The following is a 22,326-nucleotide window of genomic DNA, read 5'->3' on the forward strand; positions in this document are numbered from 1 at the left end:
AATAAATACAGAAGTTAGTTTTTTTAGATGTGTCTCCATCTTTAAGAAAAGGAATAAATATTTCCCCCTATTACTGGAATGCATTAATAGATAATAGATAGAAAAATGTTAATTTAGCCCAATTTAAACTATAATTGACTTTATAATTAAAATCACTTTAATTGAATACACGCTTTATTATGTCTTTAACTTGCGTACACCAGCAGGGGGAGCTGTTACACTAAAATGCTACTGTTCTAAATCCTTTTGTCTTCTGGTTAAAATATTTTATTTCTACTAAGAATTGCGGGGTTTTTTTTTAAAGAAGAATGAAAAATAAAAATAGAAGTGAGTATTAATTTAATGTTAAACGGACAAATAACTGAAGTAAACATTAAATTTGATTTGCTGATGTAATATTGAAAGGTTTATTTACTGTATTAAAATTTAGTGGTGTTGCTCAATATATACCTGCATTTAAAGTGATTATTAATTAAAAGAAGAATCAGACAAAGGAGAGAAAGGCGAGAGACGGTAGAGAGAGATAGACAATGGGACCGGAGAGGGAGGGAGGAGGGACGTTTGTTCACGTTCAGCCGCGGAGAGGACGGGGAGGGCGGGGTGGATCCAGCCGGTGTCTCCTCTCTGCTGCAGCGGCCATGCTGCTGTCCGCCGCCTCGCTCCGCGCATCCCGCTCCTCCGCAGGTGAAACCGGCCGCCGCTGCATCCCCGCGACCCGGGTTGACTCGCAGGCCCGGCGCGGCTAGGCTCGGCCGCAGCGGTTCGCCCGAACTGGGTCCGCCGGAACGGTCCGGAACGCGGCGGCGGTGAGAAGGGGGGAGGAAGAGGAGAAAGGCTCCTTAGCAACAAACCGGTTTCACGGCATTATTGGTAGGTACCTCCGTCTGTCTGTCTGTCAGCAGCTTAGCAGCAGCAGCGGGTCGGATTGATGGATCAAATCAATGAAATGAAGAGAGAGACAAACTGTACTCAGGTTTTATAATCATCCCAGCATTTTGTTCTTGATTTAAATGGGTTTTCCCAACAGGATGTCCTCCTGATCCGTGGACAAACCAACCCATTTTTACCTAACTGTTCTTTTTAAAAAGCAACAGATTAAATATCATGTCGTGGTAATATTTAGCAGAGAAAAACCCAACATGATTTTGGGGGATTCTGTATTGCCAGTTCAAACCATCTGATTGTCTTTTTCTCTTTTTTTCCAGGGATGGACGGGACACTGAGGATTAAACTTTGACCTGAGCCAAAAAGCCCCAAAATGGACTGGATCAGAGTGATAATGGTTTATTGATTTGGGTTTAAAGCAGGACTAGTTTCACTTGGTTTGTTCGAAAGCCAGACAACTGAGGTTATGGTTGGGTCAGTGAGACTGCAGTGAATTAGCCTCAGGGATTGAATATAGGAGGCCTAAGATGACTGGCAGGTCTTCTTAGTGTTCATCTAGAACTCTGAGGTTCTTGATTGGCCCAACAACAATATATCAAATTCTTAGTTTAGCATTTTTAAGGTCCACTTTGGTAGCGAACCACTGGATTTACACTAACCCTGATGTGAAGACAAATTCCTGAACTCCACTGGACCAGAACTGGTGACATTATATCACAACTGGATTTTGTCAAACTTGATACTGTTTGAGGACCAAATGTGACTGGTTTGAATGGGAATAGAAGGCCTCTTGAACTGGTTTTGGACCACTTGATCAAGAATTGACTCATTTTGGTGTATTGGAATATGAATCTTAAATCGGATGAACTCTGAGTGCAACTGTAACCTCATTCGCCATGTCTCTCAGTAAGACCCTTGAGTTGGAGCATTTCGACGAACGTAACAAGGTCCGCCGGGGCCGCTCCACCCGACCCAAACGGGATGACTCCACCGGCAGCGGTGGGGGGTCCGGCCCCAGTTCCAGGGGCAGCAGCCTGGTTCCCAGTCCTGCCCACAGCGCCAACTGTAGCTACTACCGGACCCGCACCCTGCAGGCCCTCACCTCAGAGAAGCGGGCCAAGAAGGTCCGGTTCTACCGCAACGGGGATCGGTACTTCAAGGGCCTGGTGTACGCCGTTTCTAGTGACCGGTTCCGGTCGTACGACGCGCTGCTGATGGAACTTACTCGGTCGTTAGCAGACAACCTTCATCTGCCGCAAGGAGTTCGTACAATCTACACCATAGATGGCAACAAGAAGATCATCAGTATGGACGAACTGGTGGAAGGTAAGACTAATCCTCCTGTAGTGAAGGATTGGGTTTCTGATATTTCAACTAAGGCTAAGTAGGGTAAGCTGAAGGTATTCATCTTGATTTCTGCTTAGTGTGAATGATACTTAGGATTATGATGACAGTATTGGCTCATTTCAAAATGTCACAATGTTTCCATCATCGTCTGAAGGACTTGAGGGGCTTCAGGTGTTTATTATAAGACTGGACAATATGGCCGAAGAACAGATCAATCTTGATATCACGTTTTTATATCAGTCAAAATGGATAATTATTGATTTTTTGTTGTTGTTGTTGTTTGTTTAAATTTCTGAAATACTGCCAAACTGGTTACATGACCATTCCTGTTTTTTCCAGTTTCCTCTCAAGCAGTTTTAGTCTTTCAGGTTTCTCTCGTCTTGTCTCGCCGTTGTTTTTTTTAATTATTATGCAGTTATGAGGCGCAAAACCTGAAACTTCTGCTGCGCAAGTTATTGAACAGGTTGTTGCTAGGTAACCAAAGAATGAGTGGGTTGCTAGGTAACCAAAGAGTAAAAGGTTGAGCTGTTAAAGCCTTTTCTCTGCCTACATCCCCCAGAATGCTGTGCGGTTCTGGTTCAAAGTTCAGTGAAATTATTGAACGTTGTATCTAAGATATTATCTATTGATATTGATCACGTTTGTTGTGATAGATATTATTGATTTATTGCCCAACACTAATTTATTATTAGCTCACAGCACTAGCGGAACAAGTCGGCATCGGGCCGGGGGGCGGCAGAACTCTTATTAATGAAGCCACATAGGATGTGTTGTTCCACTGTTTACCACTAGGCGTCGTTCCTTAAGTATATTGGTCTTAGTGCACCTGCATTATCTTGCTGAAGAAGAACATTTTTTTCTGAAAAGAAAAAAAAGACGTCACAAATATTTTCAAAAAGTGGCCTTGATAATCCCGTCTGTGATTAGGGAAAGGCTACAATTTCGTAAATTGTTTAATTAGGAGGCATAATTTTAGCAGAACTATTCATGATTTCAAAAACCAAAAATTTGATTAATCAGTAAAATCAATCTACTCACCATCACTAAACTGTTAGGTAGAGTCAGTCAGAAAGTGGTGCATGTAAGTGCAGCCTTGGGCAACATGGTGCAACATGTGTTACGGATATCTGGAAGCAACATATCCGGTACTCTGACTCATGAACTGAGACATCAGTACCAGAGTCTGGTTGGACCTGCAGCTTTTAAACAGCCGCAGTGAAAACATAGTCGTTCAACCAATACAAATAGTAAAGGTAGAGTTCTTTGTTTCCACCAGTGTAAGAACTGAGCTTTGAAAGATTTTAAAAATGTTTTTCAAACAGACTGTGTAAGAACCAAACCAAAAGTTAAGCCTCCAGGTTCCAGTCAGTTCTGTTTGTGTGCTAAACATCTGCAGGGAATCTTAAAGACGGCAGGAATGTTGATCGTTAGCATTTTTGCACCATGAGTGAAAAGCATTGTGATATCTGCAATGACTTCACCTTTAACCCCAAAAGTAGCACATGGTTTTCATTTAATAATGTAGGAACACGGGAAAATTTAGATTTATCTAAAGTTAAAGGTGAGCATGTTTACACTGACTGTAAACTACAGTGTACAGCATAAGAGAAAATCTGCTGTACAGTTATTAAAGTTTGCTTAAATTGCCATGGTGGTGATGTGGACTTTGAATTTTATTGCAATATTTTGTGGCAATAAAAATGCTATTTATGGCTTATATTTAGGTAACTGTATGGCTTGGATTCAGTAGCGCCCTAAACACAAATACTCAAAATGTCATTTATGTCACTAACCTGCATTTTTTTAACTGCATTTATTCATATCTTTAAATTTAATGATGCTCAAATGGAGCAAGCAGTTAAGCAAATAGTAAAAATAACATTTCAGTCAGTTTTTCTTAACATCAGTAATTGAAATTTATCAAGACAACAATAAATGTAAATCTATATTCTTTCACAATAAAGGAACGATATAATAAATTCCAACTCCTAATATGTTGTTCAAAAAGAAATGTGCAACTGGTAGTGTAAAGAAAATGTAGAAGATATGAATATTTGTGCTTAAAAACAGTAACAGACGATTAAAACAAACCAAAGCAGGTGGAATGAGCCCTGACTGAGTTTATTAAAGTCTACTAATCCTAAGAGGAAGGATCTGTGATAACGCTACTTTGTGGACCACGGATGCTCTAAATGTCTCCAAAGAAACTCTCCAGGTCAGCAACAGCCTTTCTGATTAGCTTTGTATCTTAAAAAACTACAAAATAATCAGTTTCTAATGAAAACTATAAGAAAAACCAATATGAAAACCTTTAAGAATCTAAATAATCTGTACTTCTGAAGATCTTTTTAAATGATAACCTGAGATCTTGAACTATTTTCTTCATTACTATGATTTATTTCCATCTGCATGTAAACAGCTGAAACATGTCAAACATTTTCTCCTCTGTGGCCAAATTCCTCTGCTGTTATCACCAGTTTAACTGCCCATAATATTGATTGATAACATCCGATTGGTTCATCATCAGGCCTGCACCCTGCCATCCTGCTCTTTACCTGTGTTTGTTTTGCAAACACACTTGAATTATTTATGTCTGTGTACATCAAGGGAGGAAGAAGTATTTCCTAATCAATACAGGAAGTCTCAGGGGATCCCAGCCATTAATATTCATTCCTCGACTCGGGCGGGTTAAATTTCCACATTGAATTCAAAATGTTTTAGAAACTTCTTTGTCAAAACTGAGATATAAATAAAATGATTAAACTGTAAATGTGATAAAAAGCTTCCAGAGCTTAATGTCTTTCAGAGTTGAAGACATTAAATAATATGTTTGGGTAATTTTACCAACGTCTCCAATGTCTTCTGTTGCCTGAAGCGACTTGGAGAGAAACCGAGCAGCAGCAGCAGCAGCAGCTTAGTATCAGCAGTTTATCATCAATATTGATGTTGGACTGGCTGTAAGGTCTTCTAATGAACATTAGTGGCAGGAAGCCGTTCAGCCGGAGATGCTCTAAAAGACAGACGCGTCACTCTGAGCACTTAACACGCAGAATGGACCGTGACGGATTTAATCCGAGTCCAAAGTGGGAAATGCATCATTTACAACTTCTCTCTGGAAAAACATGAAGGCATTCTGTTGAATGATTGGCTGCTTTCCACCTCAGCATGTTTTATGGTCAGAAAATGTGGAGGTAATCCGTGAAAAGCTGTAAGAAGCAGCATTTCTGAGAAGGAAAATGGAATATAAATGGAATATGGCAGCAAAATTTAAGGGTTTTTTCACACCTGAGAGTCGAAAAGACTAAATTTTTTAGGACCAAAACTGCAACATTTGTTACATTTTCAGCTGCCGTGGTTCACTCAGTTTCACACTGCACTGTGTCAAATGAGCCAAACCATTTGAAACACCTGTTCCTCTCCTCGCCTGTGGAGGCGCCGCAACAAGAAATGACACAAAAAAGTCTGAAGAAAACCTTTTTCATGAAATGTAAACTAAAATGGAGTGGCATCAGATTTTAGTGGTTGAAGGATTTCTCTTTTGTCTTTGGCAAAAGACAAAAGGTTTTTAGGCGGACAAGAGTTTGCTTTATTTGGTCCACATCAGCGTTCGATTACGCATTCACACCTCCCCAAACGAACTGGACTTTCTAGGCCAGGGGTGCCCAAGTCCAGTCCTCGAGAGCTACCATCCATCCTGCAACTTTCAGATGCATCCCTGCTTCAACACACCTGAATCAAATGAATGGCTCGTTATCAGGCCTCTGTAGAGCTGATCCCGGTCTGTTGGAGTAAGGATACTTCTAAAACTTGCAGGATGGTAGCTCTCGAGGACTGGACTTGGGCTCCCCTGTTCTAGGCAAACGGGCTGGTGTGATCGTAGCCTAAGAATGTTTCCACACCTGATAGTCCAGTAGATCTGGTTTCATTGGGGCCAAAATTGCAACATTTGTTAAATTTTTTGCTGCTGTGGTTCTCTTTATCAAATTAATCAAACCATTTGAAAAACCTGTTCCCCTCCTCGCCTGTGGGGGCGCTGCACCAAGAACCACTGAAGAAAACGACACAAAAATCTCTGAAGAAAAGAGCGCGTGCCACTTCCTTCTTTACGAAATGTAAACATGAATGGAGTTTTGGAGCCGTCTCTGGTTCGCTTATATGTCGCTTATATATACATTCGAACTGGACCAGAATTCACTTCAACCAAACTGAGGCTGAGGTTTTTAGATGGACCAGAGTTCATGTTTTTGGCCCAAACGAATCAGACTTTCTAGGCAAAGGAACTAAAGTGTGATTAAAAGGGACTAACAGGGTTGGTGTGAACGCAGCCTAAATGTTTGGTTCCCATCCAGTCTTTTTTTAACACAGGATGTTCTGGTGTCCCGGCTGAATCGGCCCGGTTTGTATAACAACCCAGAGCAATCCTGTCCAGCTCATTTGAATCACAGAGTGAAAGTCGGCGCATGGAGAGACAAGGTCACTGAACAAAGCCTGGAGGGGGGGAAGGTGTGTGTGTGGCGTCTGGAGGCAGAACTATGACAGATACAGAGATGAGGAGGAGGAAGAGGAGGAAGATAAACCTGCATTAGTCTTTTGGTTTGGTTGTTCTGTCGGTTTTACATATTGTTGAGCTTCCTTTATGCTAACCGTTGACTTTGGTTGAGGGAATAACAAGTTTTATGCTCCTAAAGGGACATTTTTGCCGTCGGTCCTGCTAAATTAAATATTTCCTCCCAGCAGCTGCTGGACTCTATAACCATCACTGATCCCAACAAACTCAAAAAGTCTTAACATCTCTGATGCCATTTGCAGTTTTTCTAATTTTAAATTCAATCCCTGCTGTCATTTGGACATTTTTGTTGTTTGCACAGTTTTATTGTCACTTTTGTTAAATAGTTGCACATTTTGTACATTTTTTAGAAATAATTTCACTCTGTTGCGCATTTCTTTGGATCGGAGTATTCTGTCTTAGTGACTGCAGAGTATTTTAGGTTGTAATCCTGCTGTTTCTGTGCAGTGTGACATTCTTGATTCTGTTTTTATATTTTTGTCTGTGTGGCTCTACCTTGCTACTTGAGTTTCCCACCAAGAGACAAGAAATGGATTTCTGTTCAATGCTGGTAGATTTTAAACTACAAAATCTACATGACATTATTAAAAAAGTTTTTTAAAAAACGTACAGAAATATCTACTGCAAGGAAACTGTAATTTTTTTCTAATTTCTCGTTTCAGAATGAAAAATATACTTTTTTGCAGCTTCCAGTCTAACAGCGACTTGAAGCTGTTCATCAGTCTGGTGATAATTTGCAGATTAACATTCAGCTTTAATATTTGCTCCATTAAACCAGATATTTTGCACGTCCTGCTCGCGGTGCGGTGCTTAACGCTGATTGGCCGACCGAGCTGCATGTCGCTGCGTGTAATTGCTGCTCTCAGGCTGTTATTTGTAACCTGCTATTAATCGGCCAGTTAAATCCTGAGCTGAGCGACTCTTGCAGCAGAGGCAACGTCTCCGTTAAAGGAGAAAATCTGCAGAACAATAGTGGTAGAAATAGGAGCCAAGTGGTTTGCTCTTTGTTTTAATTACCTACCTGGATTTATAATGTTAGTTTCTCTCTTTCTGCTTGGATCTTGAACGTGACGTGATGACTGATGTGTCCTTCACAGAGCAGGAGAGTTGATCTGACGTCTGCTGTCACTTTGTCTTCAATCAACTGCCTCGTAGTTCAACATGTCGGCTAATCTGTAGTTTTCCCTATACGTCAGGGATGCAAGTATTGATTAATGAGTTAATCTAAAGTTGATTAATTGATAACTTTCTTAAAAACCTGAGTTTATCAAGAGGGCCGACCATCTTTCCATAGGACAAAGAGATAAAATTGTCCACATACGCTGAATTTATTATTTATTATTTTGTGGCAGCTGTATTAAATACAGACAGAAATCGGACAGAAATTGTGGTTTTCCACATTCGTAAACTTAGACATGTTCATACATTATAATAAATTAAATAAATTAGGAACCTGTTAGGCTGCAGAAAAGAAAAATAAAAGAAGAAAGAGTAAAATATGTGAAACAGTTGATCCTTATTAACAGGCAGATATTCATACAAAAGTACTGTAGGAATACAGCATCATGTTTTTTTTTTCTATGTAAAGTTATAATTTTTCTCTGGTATCGACATATTAGGGGCATTGAAGACGTAAGTAGAATAAATTTACATAAAAAAAACAGAAATTTTGGGATTAATCTCAGAAACGAGGAAATTTATGAGCCTGAAAAGTTGAAAATTTTCTAGAAAAAAACAAGAAAATTTTGAGATTAGTCTTGGAAGTTTTCTAGAAGAAACTTGCAAATTTCTGAGTTTCAAAACTGGAAAATTTGCTGGAAAGAAAATCTGAAATGTTGAGATTTTCAGAGGTTTACTAGAAAACACAAGAAAATTATGAGTTGGAAAAATAAAAAAGTTACTAGAAAAAAAACCCTGAGGAATTTTAAGATTAATCCCAGTAAATTTTCCAGATTTATTTTTTTTTAGATTAATCTGATAAAGTTTCCAGAAAACAAGGAAATTTATGAGTTCAAAAAGTTGAAAATTTGCTGAAAAAAATCTCTGAAATTTTAGGATTAATCAAAGTTTTGAGTTTCAAAACTGGAAAATTTTGGACATTTGACATTTGAATTTTTCTTTAGAAAATTTCTGAGATTAATTTCAAAATTTCTGATTTTTTGGCTTGAATTTACTCCTTTTTTTCCTATCTAATATGCCGTTGCAAACAAATGATTACTCGATTTATCTAAGCAGTAAATTTTCTCGTTTTCTCGTTGATATTTTGCTCTAAATGCGTCATCCTTATCTCCTTCCCGTCCAGGCGAGTGCTACGTCTGCGCCTCAAACGAACCTTACCGGAAGGTCGACTACACCAAGATCTCCGTCCCGAGCTGGAAGCCCGGCGCCGGTTCTGGAACCGCCACGTCCGCCTCCAGCCGGACCCCGACGGCGTCCACCAGCGTGTCGACGACCGCCAGCGCCGTCGCCAAAGAGCGGCCCGAAGGTCGGGAGGGCAGGGAGAGCAAAGACTTCATCAAACCCAAACTGGTGACGGTGATCCGGAGCGGCGTGAAGCCCCGCAAGGCGGTGAGGATCCTGCTCAACAAGAAGACGGCGCACTCCTTCGAACAGGTGCTGGCCGACATTACGGAGGCCATCAAGCTGGACTCTGGGGCCGTGAAGAGGCTCTACACCCTGGACGGGAAGCAGGTGGGGCGCTTGACTTTACGGTTCCACCCAGAGATCAGGAAATCTGTTCAAATCAGCAGCTTATTTAAAACAAAGACAGTAAAATGTGTCAGTTATGAATAAAGCTACAACTACAGTTAGATTTGCATACTTTTCAACAAAATGTGCAATTATTTCTCACCAAACGAGATGATGATATAATATATTTAATAATTGCATTATTTTCTTTAAAAATGCAAACATTAATCTTATGAAATGTCATAATTTGTGTCATTTTATCGTCTAACTTATTGATTTTATGGTTCTTTCACTGCGTTTCTGTTTTATTCAGGAAAACTTTAGCATTTGCAGCAGCTTGTGATTCCCATTAGGTGAAGTAGAATCGAACAAAGCCGTCTGAGTCGAGCCAGAAATCAAATTAAAGCGCATTACAGAATTACTCCTCAACAGAACCGCTAATTTACGGCTCGGGTCGTTCTGTGGCGCTCAGCAGAACTGCAGCCGTCAGCTAAAGTCCAGTTGTTGAACACTCTGATCCGCTCTGCAGCTCGTTTTGGTGCGAGGATTTAAAGTTATCGCAGGCCGACCGGCAGAGCTATTTTTGGACAGAGGCAGGTTTTTATTTGAAGTTGCAGATAAGCTGAAGGAAAGCAGAGGCAGCAGAAAACTGACTGAAGGCCGTTTGTTGTTGTGAACGCAGCTCGGATCTGAGCGAAGAAAAAACCTTTTATTGAGTCATGCAGAGATGAACACACCCTGACTGTGTCGGAGTGGATGCAGCATCCACTTAAGGATAATAAAGCGGCGTTCACTGCCTTCAAAATAAAAGCATCCTGGGTTGCAGCCTTGAAACAGTTGTTTAATTTTAGCTTTAAAATAATTTTTGTTCACATTAAAATGTTGCTGTTGAGGTTTTATGCATGTCTATGCTGCAAAAAGTGCAAAGAAAAAGTTTTTTAGTGGTTTTCCATGTATTGAAATTTAATGGAAGAGTTCTGAAATGGAAATGTTTAATATATGCAGAGCTAAACAGGCTGATTTTAACTGAAATATAGGAACATTTAGGTAAAGTTGTTGTGAATTTATTGGGATTAAATGGGATTTAATTCATATTTACTTTTAATTTTTAGTTTTTGTTGTAAAAGGTTGATGATGGATGCACAGAGAGACACATCTGACCTGAATTTAAATTAGTTTAATATTTCAATGCAGCTCCTAGAATTAAAAAATATGCATCTGAGGAGAAATTTAGTGTTTTAGTAAATTATTTAAAACATGGTTTAAACAGAAATACGCATTTAAAAAAATATTTTTTAATTAAAGGTTATATTTGTATTTATCTTGTATTTATGTTTCAAACATTAAGTGGCTTCATGGAGTTTGAAATCACAACATCGAACCAACATAAAGTTGTTTTTCTTGGTTTAAATAGCAAAGTTTCTTCTTTTCAAATTAAACCTTTCATCTAATTTCATAAAATATTAAAACATTTAACTATATGAGTCACATAAAACTCACAATTTTTACCATTTAAAAACATTAATTAAATTCTCTTTTTAAAATAAAAATGCTGATTGTTTTTTTTTTTCTTTAAACTGGGACTTTTATTTTGAAGGCACTTCAGTCCCAATGAAAGCTTTTATTCTGTCGGCCTCAGCATGAATGCAGCAAGGCCAAAGTGTGTGTGTGTGTGTGTGTGTGTGTGTGTGTGTGTCCTCACGTCTCAGCTTGCTTGGAGAGAAACGCCATCTCTCACCCTGCATTGTGGTCTCCATGGCAACCGGCTCGCCAAGGAACCGGCACGTGGAAAGTTGTCCAGTTCCGGAATCGTTAGGAGTCGCGGTTGCCATGGAAACAGAATAGCATTAGCATGAGTTCGTAGCGCAGAATCAATTCAATTCAATTGAAAGTACTTTATTGATCCAAAGGGAAAATGAAAACGATCAGCACCAAACGTGGGAACCTGAACCTCTGCTGTGTAAAATGAGCTTTTACAGAAAGTGAAGGTTTTTCAGAGTTCAGCAGAGACAAATATAATCCTTCATTTCTCTGGAGAGGCTCAACATTCACCGTTTTCTCTCTGCTTACACCTGAACACCTTCCTGTTAAGCCACTTAATTCTGATTTATGGACCTTTCAGACAGAAAAGCTCCTGAACTCAGGGGACGAACCCAGTTAGCCAGGAGCTAACTGTCTAATACAACATTTAATGTCATTTTACTGTTTAATACATCCCTTAATGTCATAATTTCAATAATATAGCTCATAATGAATCACATTTTTAATTAGCAAAATGAAATACTCAAATATTTTCACATTTTTAGGCCAAATTTGGTTTAAGTTGAGGTGATTTTGTTAGATATTGAACCATAGATTAGCATTATTTTCATTATGTTTGGTTTAGTTTGAAGAGTAGCATGTAGAAGTATGAACTTAATTTTACACCCAATCCAATAAATCACTATTCATGTTAACTTTGTTTTAACACTTAATCTATTTTATTTTTGGTTTTGGTTGATATTTTATTTTATTCATTATTATTAGTTTTATTTTGGACATTTAAAATGTCTTCCAGTTCCAGTCTTTAGTGTTCTGTACAAAATTAAACAAAGTTACTAAATATTATATTTTATCGCAGTAAATCCTGACAGTTTATCTCAGGACCTGGTGTGAACTTTGCTGCAGCTTCCCTCCGTTTAATCCCTCCTTTCATGCCTCTGCTGATCCCTCTTTTCTTCACCTCTCCTCTCTCTCTCCGTTTCTCCGTCTGCATAGATCCGTGTTGATGAACACTTTGTCTGTAATCCTCAAGGCCGTTGTTTGTTTCTTGTCTGTCAGAAGCTGCTGAAGAGCTGCAGACATGATTTAAATATTCCCATCTGTCCTCCGCTCAGAAAAGAAATCCCTCAGTCACTGAATCTAACTGTGTGTGTGTGTGTGTGTGTGTGTGTGTGTGTGTGCAGCTGACCTGTCTGCAGGATTTCTTCGGGGATGACGATGTGTTCATGGCGTGCGGGCCGGAGAAGTTTCGTTACGCGCAGGACGACTTTGTTCTGACGCATTCTGGGAAAACAGCGGCCTTCGTGAGCGGTGAGGATCAGAAACACAGACTCAAGGCTGAATTTTTTCCTCCTTTATCTCCAAAATCTGATGAAATATTCTGGATATCTAGAATATTTTTGGCCCTCAGTGTTATAAAACACAAGGTTATTCCACAGTGTTGCACATCAGAGTGAACATGGAGCTTAAAACACATGAAAGGTTTCTTAAAGGTGACGTTTTATGCTTCGTTGAACAGGTTAGGATAGGTTTATGGCCTACACAAAACAAGAAAATAAAATTTTTTGCACAAACTCATTCTCATTCATTTGTTTTAAGGCCTCCTGTCATTTTAAATCCAAATAATCTGCTACAGGCCAACTCGGCGTTTACACTCACACCTTAAATAGCTGCAAACAGGCACAATTATACAATTCTCCAGCTTTGAAAAGCAGAAATGGAGCCTCCTTTACAATCAACAAGAATGCAGCAAGTGATTTCTGGATGGAAAGTCAACAACACACTTGTCTTTTCCAGCAGCCATTGTACAGCACATCTTCCAGCTAACCAAACATACTGGAGTTCCACTTAGGTTGCTAGGTAACGGGCAGACATTTTTGAAACAGCTCAAAAAACATCTGTGTAATTTTTTTTTAACATTTGGACTGTTTTTATGAGCAACAGAAACCCAAATGGAAGAACAAAAACATCCCCTATAAAAATCCTGACCTGCTGATTCTGAAAGCTAATTTTGGCCAATACCATTTTTTCTGTCTGGAAAGTAACTAAATAAATCAACAAAGTCGCTAAGCTGGCCACAGCGGGGCGGCTATCAGCAGAACGTCCCGATGTGACGCTTGAGTAAAAGGACAAAGTGGCTGATTTTCAGAGATGATCAGTTTCGGCTGATCCATCCTAAGTTTAGAAAATCATGGCTGATTTATCGGTGAATCTCTCCTGGTTTTACAGCAGCCCCTATTGAAAATCAACAAAACCTGAAGAGTTTCTACATGAAAATTTAAAACCTACTTTTGATAGAAACATGAAACATATACAAAAGTAACCAACTTTACCGTCCATCTGTCCATTTGTCCGTCTCCAGAGTGCAGGACCAAGACGCCTCGTCCAGCTGCTCCTCAGAAAACCCCCAAAACTCCCAGCAGCTCCGGCTTCTCCTCCTCCAGGACTCCACCCAAAGGTTTATCCAGGACCAAGTCGCCGGGCTCAGGTGGGGAACCAGGACGGTTACCATGGAGACACAGGTTTAAGAACCAGTTTAGGAGCTTATTGGTTTAAGAGCAACATCCAACCAACCATCCAACCATCCAACCAACCATTGAGTTGTATATTTTGGGCATACTGATACGTTTAGAAAGTTTGAAGTTGATTAAATGTTTTCTTTCAGTTGTTTTATGGATCTTAAAACGACTCGGTGACTTTAAACATACGAACACGTTTTAACCAATCAGATCGCTCTTTTCTCCGTCATGCAGCCAATGAGGTGTCAGGATCCCAGTCGGCTGTAAAGTCCAACAGGTCCAGTCCGTCTCCCACCAGTCCTGGGACACGACGCAACTTAAAGGTCAGAGGGACGATTTATGTTTCAAAACTAGTTTCCTCTCAGATTGTTTTCCTGGAAAAACTGAATTAAATCAGTTTAATTCAAATTAAACTGATTTAAATTAAGTTGACAAACCTGAAAGAGTTTAGTGTTGAACTGTTTCTGCAGCAGAAACTTGGAAGAAAATCTCTTCCATATTCAGAATAAGGAAGGTCAGATTCTGTTTCTTCTGCTGCTAAAGTAAAAAGAGATGAGCAGAGTTTGCCCCCTGGTGGCTGCAGGAAGCTACTGCAGTTCTCCTACATAAGAGTGATTCTTCCTTCTGTCCTGTTTCCTTTAAAAGTTTATCACCTTTATTTTGCATCAAATTACAAACACTATGAAGCATTAAGAAAAATGACTAAAACCTCATCACATAGACAACAAAAATAATGATAAAAATCAGGTAAAAAGCCCAAATTTTCATTGTTTTGAAGTTATAAATGGCTTTGAAAAAGGAAGCAGCTCATAAATGTGGATCTTTCTCAACAAATATATTTACATTTACTCAAAAAAAGCTATTAAAATCTAAAAACATCTTCTCAGTTTATAATTCAGATTTCCTACAGTACTACCTCGGATCTGACCTGGTTTTATTCCCTAACATCTGTTGTCTTACTGTCAGATCTCGCCTCGCCGTACGTCTTCCACGGATGTGAACGGGGAAGCCGAGCAGCCGGACGACGACGCAGAGGAAGGTTTGTGCTTCCATTGTGGTAAAAATGAAATTTAATGAAGATTTTTGAGTTGTTTCTTAAAAACATGACAGTTTTTAGCCTTTATTATTAGAAAAATCCACTGAAGATCCAGGAAATGTTTGAGATGAAGCATCGCAGATGAAGACGAAGCAGCAGATTGAGTTTAGCTTTTTTAGTGCTTCTTATTATTCATAAAATAATTATTTTTTTCTTTCAGTGAACGGAAACCGATCCGTTTCGTCCTCCACCATCAACGAGAAGTACAAGGTGGGAAAAGTGATCGGAGACGGAAACTTTGCCGTGGTGAAGGAGTGTGTGGAGAGGTAAACCTCACTTTAAACGCTATGGAAGTAGTTAGATGATTTTCATGTTTTTAAATTAAAAGACTAATTAGATAAATACAAAAATAATCATTTTAAGAATCCTTTGTTGCACATTTGTAATTAAATAAGTAATTTAGTACAAAAAGGCCATTTAGAGCAGTAATTCAGCCAAAACTATAGAAAAGAAAAATATTTTTTATTTCAGATAAAAAAATCCTTTGTAAATTTTCAATTGTTGTAAAAAACAAACAAACTTATCACCTTTTTTTATCCAGTCATTAGTTGATTGATCCACAGATTGATCACCAGATCAGTTTTACTTTATTGATGTTAAACAGAAAAATACATAATTATTATTTTATCAGCTGCAGTTTCCTACAAATAATGAAGCCTTCACTAAAGGAATACTGTCTTTGCATTTTAGTTTATTTAATGTCTGTTTTATTATTTAAAAACGAACTAAATTATTTTATGTGCATTCCTAATAACAAGGCTTAAATGAAAAATCTACAACCAAATAATCAATAAATCATCAGAATAATTGATACACAAACTAAAATAATCTGTCAGTTTTAATCCATTTTCTCTGCCAAATATATGAATTAAAACTCATTTAATCTGCTTAAACTTAGGATTTGCTGATTGATGAGAGTAAAATGATTGATCAGCTGGAGGTTTTAACTCTTCCTGCTCGTTTCTTTCCGCAGGTCGACGGGACAGGAGTTCGCTCTGAAGATCATCGATAAAGCTCGATGCTGCGGGAAGGTAGCTGCTGCTTCCAGCTCTCACTCTGCAAGAAACAGTTTTATTATCGCTCTTCTGCAACAATCCAAACTAATAACAAACCGAATTCTCATAAAACTAACAAGCTGCTTAAATACATCAGTTTGTGTTTAACTTTTTTATCTGGTTTAGCAGAATAAAATGTTTTCTGGGTAAAACGTTTCTCTGAGCAGGAGCACCTGATAGAGAACGAGGTGGCGGTTCTGAGGCGGGTCCGGCATCCCAGCATCATCCAGCTGATCGAGGTGGACGAGACGCCAACGCAGCTCTTCCTGGTCATGGAGCTCGTTAAGGTCCTCTGATTGACCTCTGACCTTTGACCCTGAAGCCACCAATATCAGACCTTTAAATGAGAAAAAAAGTCGTTTCATGTTCAGATTTTTTTAGCGTTACTGTTTTTTTTGTTTTTTCTGTCAGAAACTGAAGGAATATTGATATTAGGCTTAGATTTTTAAAAAAATCATATTTCTCAAAATTTTTTGGCACATTTCTGTATTTTTGTCTGTTTCATGCATTTTCCAGGATCAGATCTTATACTGTTAATACATTTTTTAAATCCAAAACTAAATAAACTGATAATATTAAGCTTAGATTAAACAAATAAGAAATTTCTCAATGTGTTATTAATTGTTTTTTTCATTGTTTAATCATTACTGAATGATTAAATAAAAGCTCCATTCTCCACGTTTAACTGGTTCCTTCAGGGCGGCGATCTTTTCGACGCCATCACCTCGTCCACCAAGTACAGCGAGCGAGACGCCAGCGCCATGGTGTTCAACCTGGCCGGAGCCATCAAGTATCTGCACCGGATGAACATCGTGCACCGAGACATCAAACCAGAGAACCTGCTGGTGCGAAGCGCATCATCTTCTGCTTTAACCTGAGCTCTGCGGCGCTCAGTTCTGCTTTCGTTCTGCAGGTGTGCGAGTATCCGGACGGCACCAAGTCCCTGAAGTTGGGGGATTTCGGTCTGGCCACGGTGGTGGAGGGTCCGCTGTACACCGTCTGCGGCACGCCGACGTACGTGGCGCCGGAGATCATCGCCGAGACCGGGTGAGAGACGGGAAGTAAAACACAACGGCCAGTTCCTCCAGTGCTCCTTTGAATTTCTCAGATCTTTTTTTTCCCATTCATTAATTGATGATATTCTTTATCCATTTTTTGGTTCTGGATGGTTGATTTTAGTTTTTAATTTTACTGCGTCTATACAAAGAGATCCAACAATCGTTTCTAAAGCTGCTAAATTAAATAGTTTTCATTGGTTTTTAATAAACCTATTTAAGCTAAAAGTTCAGATTTACAGAGACTAAAAATGAAATAATATTTTTTTAAACCTACTGAAAAACATGGATGTTTTTTCTTTTTTTCCTTTATAAATTTATTTATTTGCTTCTGGATGTTTTTATTATGCGACAGAAATGATAAAGATTCTTTAGATCTCCCGTCTTGTTAATCAAAAGAAAAATGTCTTAAATGTGCAATAAATACTTTTCATAGTGATAACATCCTGTCTTTGTGAAGATTTTATTTGGATTTAATCTACTCTAAAGTTATGCAAGTCACACATTTTTATTGGATTTCTTCTTGATCTTTGTGTTTTGCTAGATTGTTTATTTTCCATATTTTTGTGAGTAAATCTTCCCATTAGTTCATAAACAGCCAGTAATGTTGATGTTTTCTTCTAGTTATGGTCTGAAGGTCGACATCTGGGCGGCTGGAGTCATCGCCTACATCCTGCTCTGTGGATTCCCACCTTTCAGAAGGTCAGTAAACGCAACGTTTTACTTTAACCAGGAAATTATTAATAAATGTTTTTATTTACATCATCCTGTGTTGGCTTCATGTTACTATGACTGTTTCCTATTTTATGTTTGAGTTGGTGGGAAAAACTGGAATATTTGTCATTTTTTCAACAGATTCAATACAAATTTGCATATTTTTGTAACTTTAACAACAGTGTGTTTTATTTGTGTCTGTACTAACAGAAATCTGCTTTACGTCCCGCAGTGAGAATAACGTCCAGGAGGAACTGTTTGATCAGATCCTCAGAGGGAAGCTGGAGTTTCCATCTCCAGACTGGGACAACATCAGCCTATCAGCAAAGGTTCGGCTCAGTTTAGGAAAAATAAACGTCAGATATCAACCTGTTAAAGTAAACCAAGGTTACAGCTTATCAATAACCCAATAACAGGGATACAAGTCATTGTGTGTTCTTTGAAATGACCATAAATTCAGTCAAAATCTCTGTACATTAATATCTTGTTGAGAAAAAAAGAACTGAAAACAAATGATTGTCTGTTTTAGTTTGTTTTAGACTAAAACTTGGTCATTCGGAGCAGAAAATGGCAACAAAACTGATCAGAAATCAAAGTGAAGCTAAAAGAAACAATCTAAATCCCATTCTGACGTCTGTAGATGTTATTACATCTCGTATCAGACCAGTGTTTTACTGCTGACACTCCTCAGATGCTGATCAGTCAGATGCTGCAGGTGAACGTCGACGCTCGGTTCACTGCAGAGGAAGTCCTCTCCCACCCCTGGGTGACGGTAAGAAACATAACGATGAACGTTTTTCCACTCGGCTGCAGCGATTCGGCCCTTATTGTGTAGAAATGTGTTTATGATGGTGGTAAAGTTCCTGTTTTTGTAGGACGAGGCGCCGGGAGAGTCCAACGCTGTGAGCGGCCCTGAAGATCACGGCAGCGAAGACGCGCACGAGTCGGATCGCGAGTCTCCGATTCTGGAGACGAAACAAGTTCCCTCACCGCTGGTTTAGGCCGCATCCCAGTCCCACTGGTCTGAGGGAACCAGCACGATCCAGTCTGGAGAGGCTTCACCAACTGGGAGCCAAATAATCTTCCTAAAGTCTCCATTTGCCTGCAACCGGCTCCCTTTCATTTCTAGGAAAGTAAAACTTTAAAATATAGACAGATGAAATTAAACATTCTCAAATACATTTTTGCTGCTCAACTAGTAACTGAATTACACACAAAGTGAAGTTTTCCCAACGTCATCTTAGGGACCAGGTGGCGTTTCATCTGAAACCAAACTGTCCAGTAGCTGCGTTTCCATTTCATGTCTGTGCAAAACTGTTGGTATCCCATTAATGTTGGGGAAAAAAAGGTTTTTATTGAAAATTTTGCCATGTTTCCAGAAAAAAGATGACTTGCATAACTGAAATGATTTGATCAGTGGAAACGCAGCTACTGACAGGCAGACGAATCCTTACAGATTTATTCACCACATCTGCAGGATTTTCCCTCAGATCTGGTCAGAAATGTTAAATAAGTTTGAGAAATTTGCCTTTGCTCTCAAAAACTGAACAAAGCCCACTATCTCAGTTTGGACATTTGATTCTGGTTCCTGTTTCCATGGAAACTCAATCACTAATCGTATATCTAGTTTCTTTTCCCTAAATCAGGTTTATTATAGTTCATGTTTAAGTTTGCAGAAATTGGGTAAACAAAATAGCCTTAAATCTATTTTAATTTCCAGCAAACCAAACGAGTTTGCACAATTTAAAATGAACCCAAAGTTTATTTCCTCCCCTTCTCTGGTCTTCTGACATGGACTGAGTTTCCTGGTTATTTACCCCAGACCAGTCTCTCCAGTATTAAATCCAGTTTGTCTCCTGGTAACCGTCCAGAGCGCGTGCCAATTGATCTCCAGAAGGTTTTGCACACGGTCCGGTTCTGATCCGTTAAAACAGGCGGCCCTGCTGCCTGCAGGACGTCCATGAACACACGACGCCTCTGAACGGACCAAAGCTTCCTGGTTAAACGCTGTGATCTGGAGTGAACTTTAAACGGACCTTACTGATTTTACGGCTCTAACCTTCTCTGAAGTTCCTGCCAAGCCAGGATGTCTTCCATTTATCTGAAAATATGTCCAACTTTTGTCTCTCCTTCCCTGGAGAAGACTCACGTCGTCGTCTTCTTCTACTTGTCATCAACCTGCTGAGGAGATATTTGAGCACTGTGCCTGTCTGCGCTGCTGATCCAGTCGTTTTTTTGTTTTGTTTTTGTTTTTTTACCAGAATATTCCCATCTTTATAAAAATAATGCAGAATCTTTGGAAATATTTCTCCAGAAGGAACAATTTTTTAATATATTTTGTCTGGTTATAAACTGAAGTTTGAGTTGATTGGAAGAATCTTGGAAAAATGAAGGCAGCAAATCTGAATTTTGGCTTTTAATTAAGATATAATGAGCAAGAAAAAAAAGTCGGAGCTCAAAACACATCTGTTGAACTGAATCCCATTTCCTATTCATCATATCCAGGCTGCACTGCAAAAACACTAAATATTACCAAGTATTTTGGTTCCAGTTTCTTGTACAAATGTCTTAGTACACCTGAAATAAGACGATTTCTGTAAATATTAGGAGCTTGGTTTTAAATAAAATGCTTAAAAGCCAGCAGAGCCTGCTGGTTCTTCTCCACCTGGCTGGATTTAAAGCCAAATTTTATAATTTAAACTACAGAGACAATAAAATACTTTTGTTAGTAATAATTCTGAAAAATATGAAAAAATATTGACATTTTAGTCTGGAAAAGAGATTTGATCTGACCTTTGGAAATGGGATTCAGCCTCAGTCATCCTGTTTTCTGCTTCTTCAGACCTTCACCTACTTTAAAACGTTTTGTTTTATATTCAACTGACTGACGTCCATTTTTATCACCTGAACTGTTCAAGCATCGCTTCAAAGATGCATTTGGACTGAACTTAAGGGCACAGCAAACGATGAGCTCTTTGCTTCTCCTCACTTTATATCATTTTAGATAAAAGGGTAAGTCTGTAAATACTGTAGATACCGTTCTGTCCGTCAGTGTCTGTGTGAGTCTGTTGTGAAGTAGGAAAACAGTAGCAGATTGAAGAATAAGTAGTGTTACAAATGAAAAGAACAATCTCATCATCAACGCCTCAAAAAAAAATCCTACCTAAAGAAAATGATTTTTCACATAACTAATAAACCATTTTGGCATTTAAAATGTAATTTCAGTATTTAGATAGTTAAAAAAACTGATATTTGGGATTCAGGGTTTCTGGTGATGACCTGTGAGGAAAGGTAGCAAACATCAATGAATCTCTTTCTTTTCTATAATCATGTTACATCCAACTAACGTTCGTCTCCATTTGCACTTTCCATGAAATTGTCTGTCCAAAGCTGCGTGTCTGTTTGATGTTTTCGCTTTTGGGAAAGAGGAACTTTTGAGATGGGTGTTTGCATCAATGGGGAAGCAGTTCCCGTCCATAAAACTTGAAAAGAAAGTGTCTGAATAAACGCACTGACCTGATGCAGTGATGCAACCTTTCCATGGCCTTGACCTTTGGTTGGAGTCGCTCACTCAGAGTTTGGCTGGAGGCTCTCCTGAATCTACAAACATTCAAATTCATCGAAATCGTTAAAATTCAGCCATTCTTGGGCTGATTTTGACACATAAAAAGCCTCCATCACTGGGCTTCAATTGAAGTAAAGATTTGGAAGAAACTGGGCTTTAACTGAACAATTTAGGCTGAATTATTATACAATGGGAAGCAGCTAAACATTACATGAACTAGTCCAGTGGTATCCAATTGATTCACCAAAAATGGCAAATTTAAGCTACTGGCAGGCCTCAAAATTCATTAATTTAAAATGCAAAAATTGTGATTTTTATTTATTATTTTATTTTTTAAGTTTTACCTTCTTAAAACATTTGTATGGACTGTACATCATTAAAGATCCAAACCATAAACAGGGCTTTGGAGTGCTGCCTTTTAACAGAAACATAACATTTTCAAATTCTTATTTTCTCTGTTTGTTGGCCTAGTTTTTGCCACGTCTGACTTGTGATCAGAGGCTGAACAGCATCATTTCTAGGGCCAAAAATGGCCCCCGATCCACACTTTGGACACCCCTGTTTTACACAACTCCTAATAATGGCCAAAGAGATTTGAATCAGGTGCATCAAGGCACAAATGTAAATAAAATAAAAAAAAACAAAATCTGATTTTTGCTGATGGAAACAGATTTTTAGCTGCATTTAGTTGTCTGCAGTCAAATGTTTTAGTTTCTTAAATGTATTCAGTCAGAAACGTGTATCTGAAGTTGGGGAGTAAAAGTTTCGGATGAGCTCAGACTGTTATCATCCATCCTTCACCACTCTGCTTATCACTGGGGTGTAAAATTGCGTAAACTTTTGTTATTGAGTTTCTAACAAGCCCGTCTTTCTGAGCTGCTGTCACCTGGGAGAAAAACTTCAGCCAAACTCTGGATTGGCGCCTCGACCTTTGACCTTCTATGCCTGCTATGAACCCAGTGGTCTTAATTCTTTTCTCTTTGCTTTATACCAAACCAAGAGGAGCCTTCAGTTGTTGTTGTTGTTGTTGTTGTTTGTCCTGCTGACGCCCGAGTCAAAACTGAGAGGAAAACT

The 22,326-nt window shown here is 38.9% G+C and overlaps 1 protein-coding gene across 1 annotated transcript; it reads left to right on the forward strand.

Moving 5' to 3' along the window:
• The first annotated feature begins 571 nt into the window (after window positions 1-571).
• LOC103151651 (serine/threonine-protein kinase DCLK2-like) lies at window positions 572-21,648 on the forward strand. Its single transcript, XM_007571826.2, has 16 exons — window positions 572-870; window positions 1,206-2,211; window positions 9,102-9,490; window positions 12,433-12,559; window positions 13,611-13,736; window positions 14,002-14,090; window positions 14,734-14,806; window positions 15,024-15,129; window positions 15,837-15,894; window positions 16,086-16,205; window positions 16,617-16,763; window positions 16,832-16,965; window positions 17,598-17,675; window positions 17,920-18,016; window positions 18,379-18,459; window positions 18,563-21,648. The coding sequence occupies exons 2-16, from the start codon at window positions 1,782-1,784 to the stop codon at window positions 18,686-18,688; spliced, it is 2,181 nt and encodes a 726-aa protein (XP_007571888.1). The 5' UTR covers window positions 572-870; window positions 1,206-1,781; the 3' UTR covers window positions 18,689-21,648.
• The last annotated feature ends 678 nt before the right edge of the window (window positions 21,649-22,326 follow it).

This window comes from Poecilia formosa, unplaced genomic scaffold, assembly GCF_000485575.1.
Source record: "Poecilia formosa unplaced genomic scaffold, Poecilia_formosa-5.1.2 Scaffold288, whole genome shotgun sequence".
NCBI lineage: Eukaryota > Metazoa > Chordata > Actinopteri > Cyprinodontiformes > Poeciliidae > Poecilia > Poecilia formosa.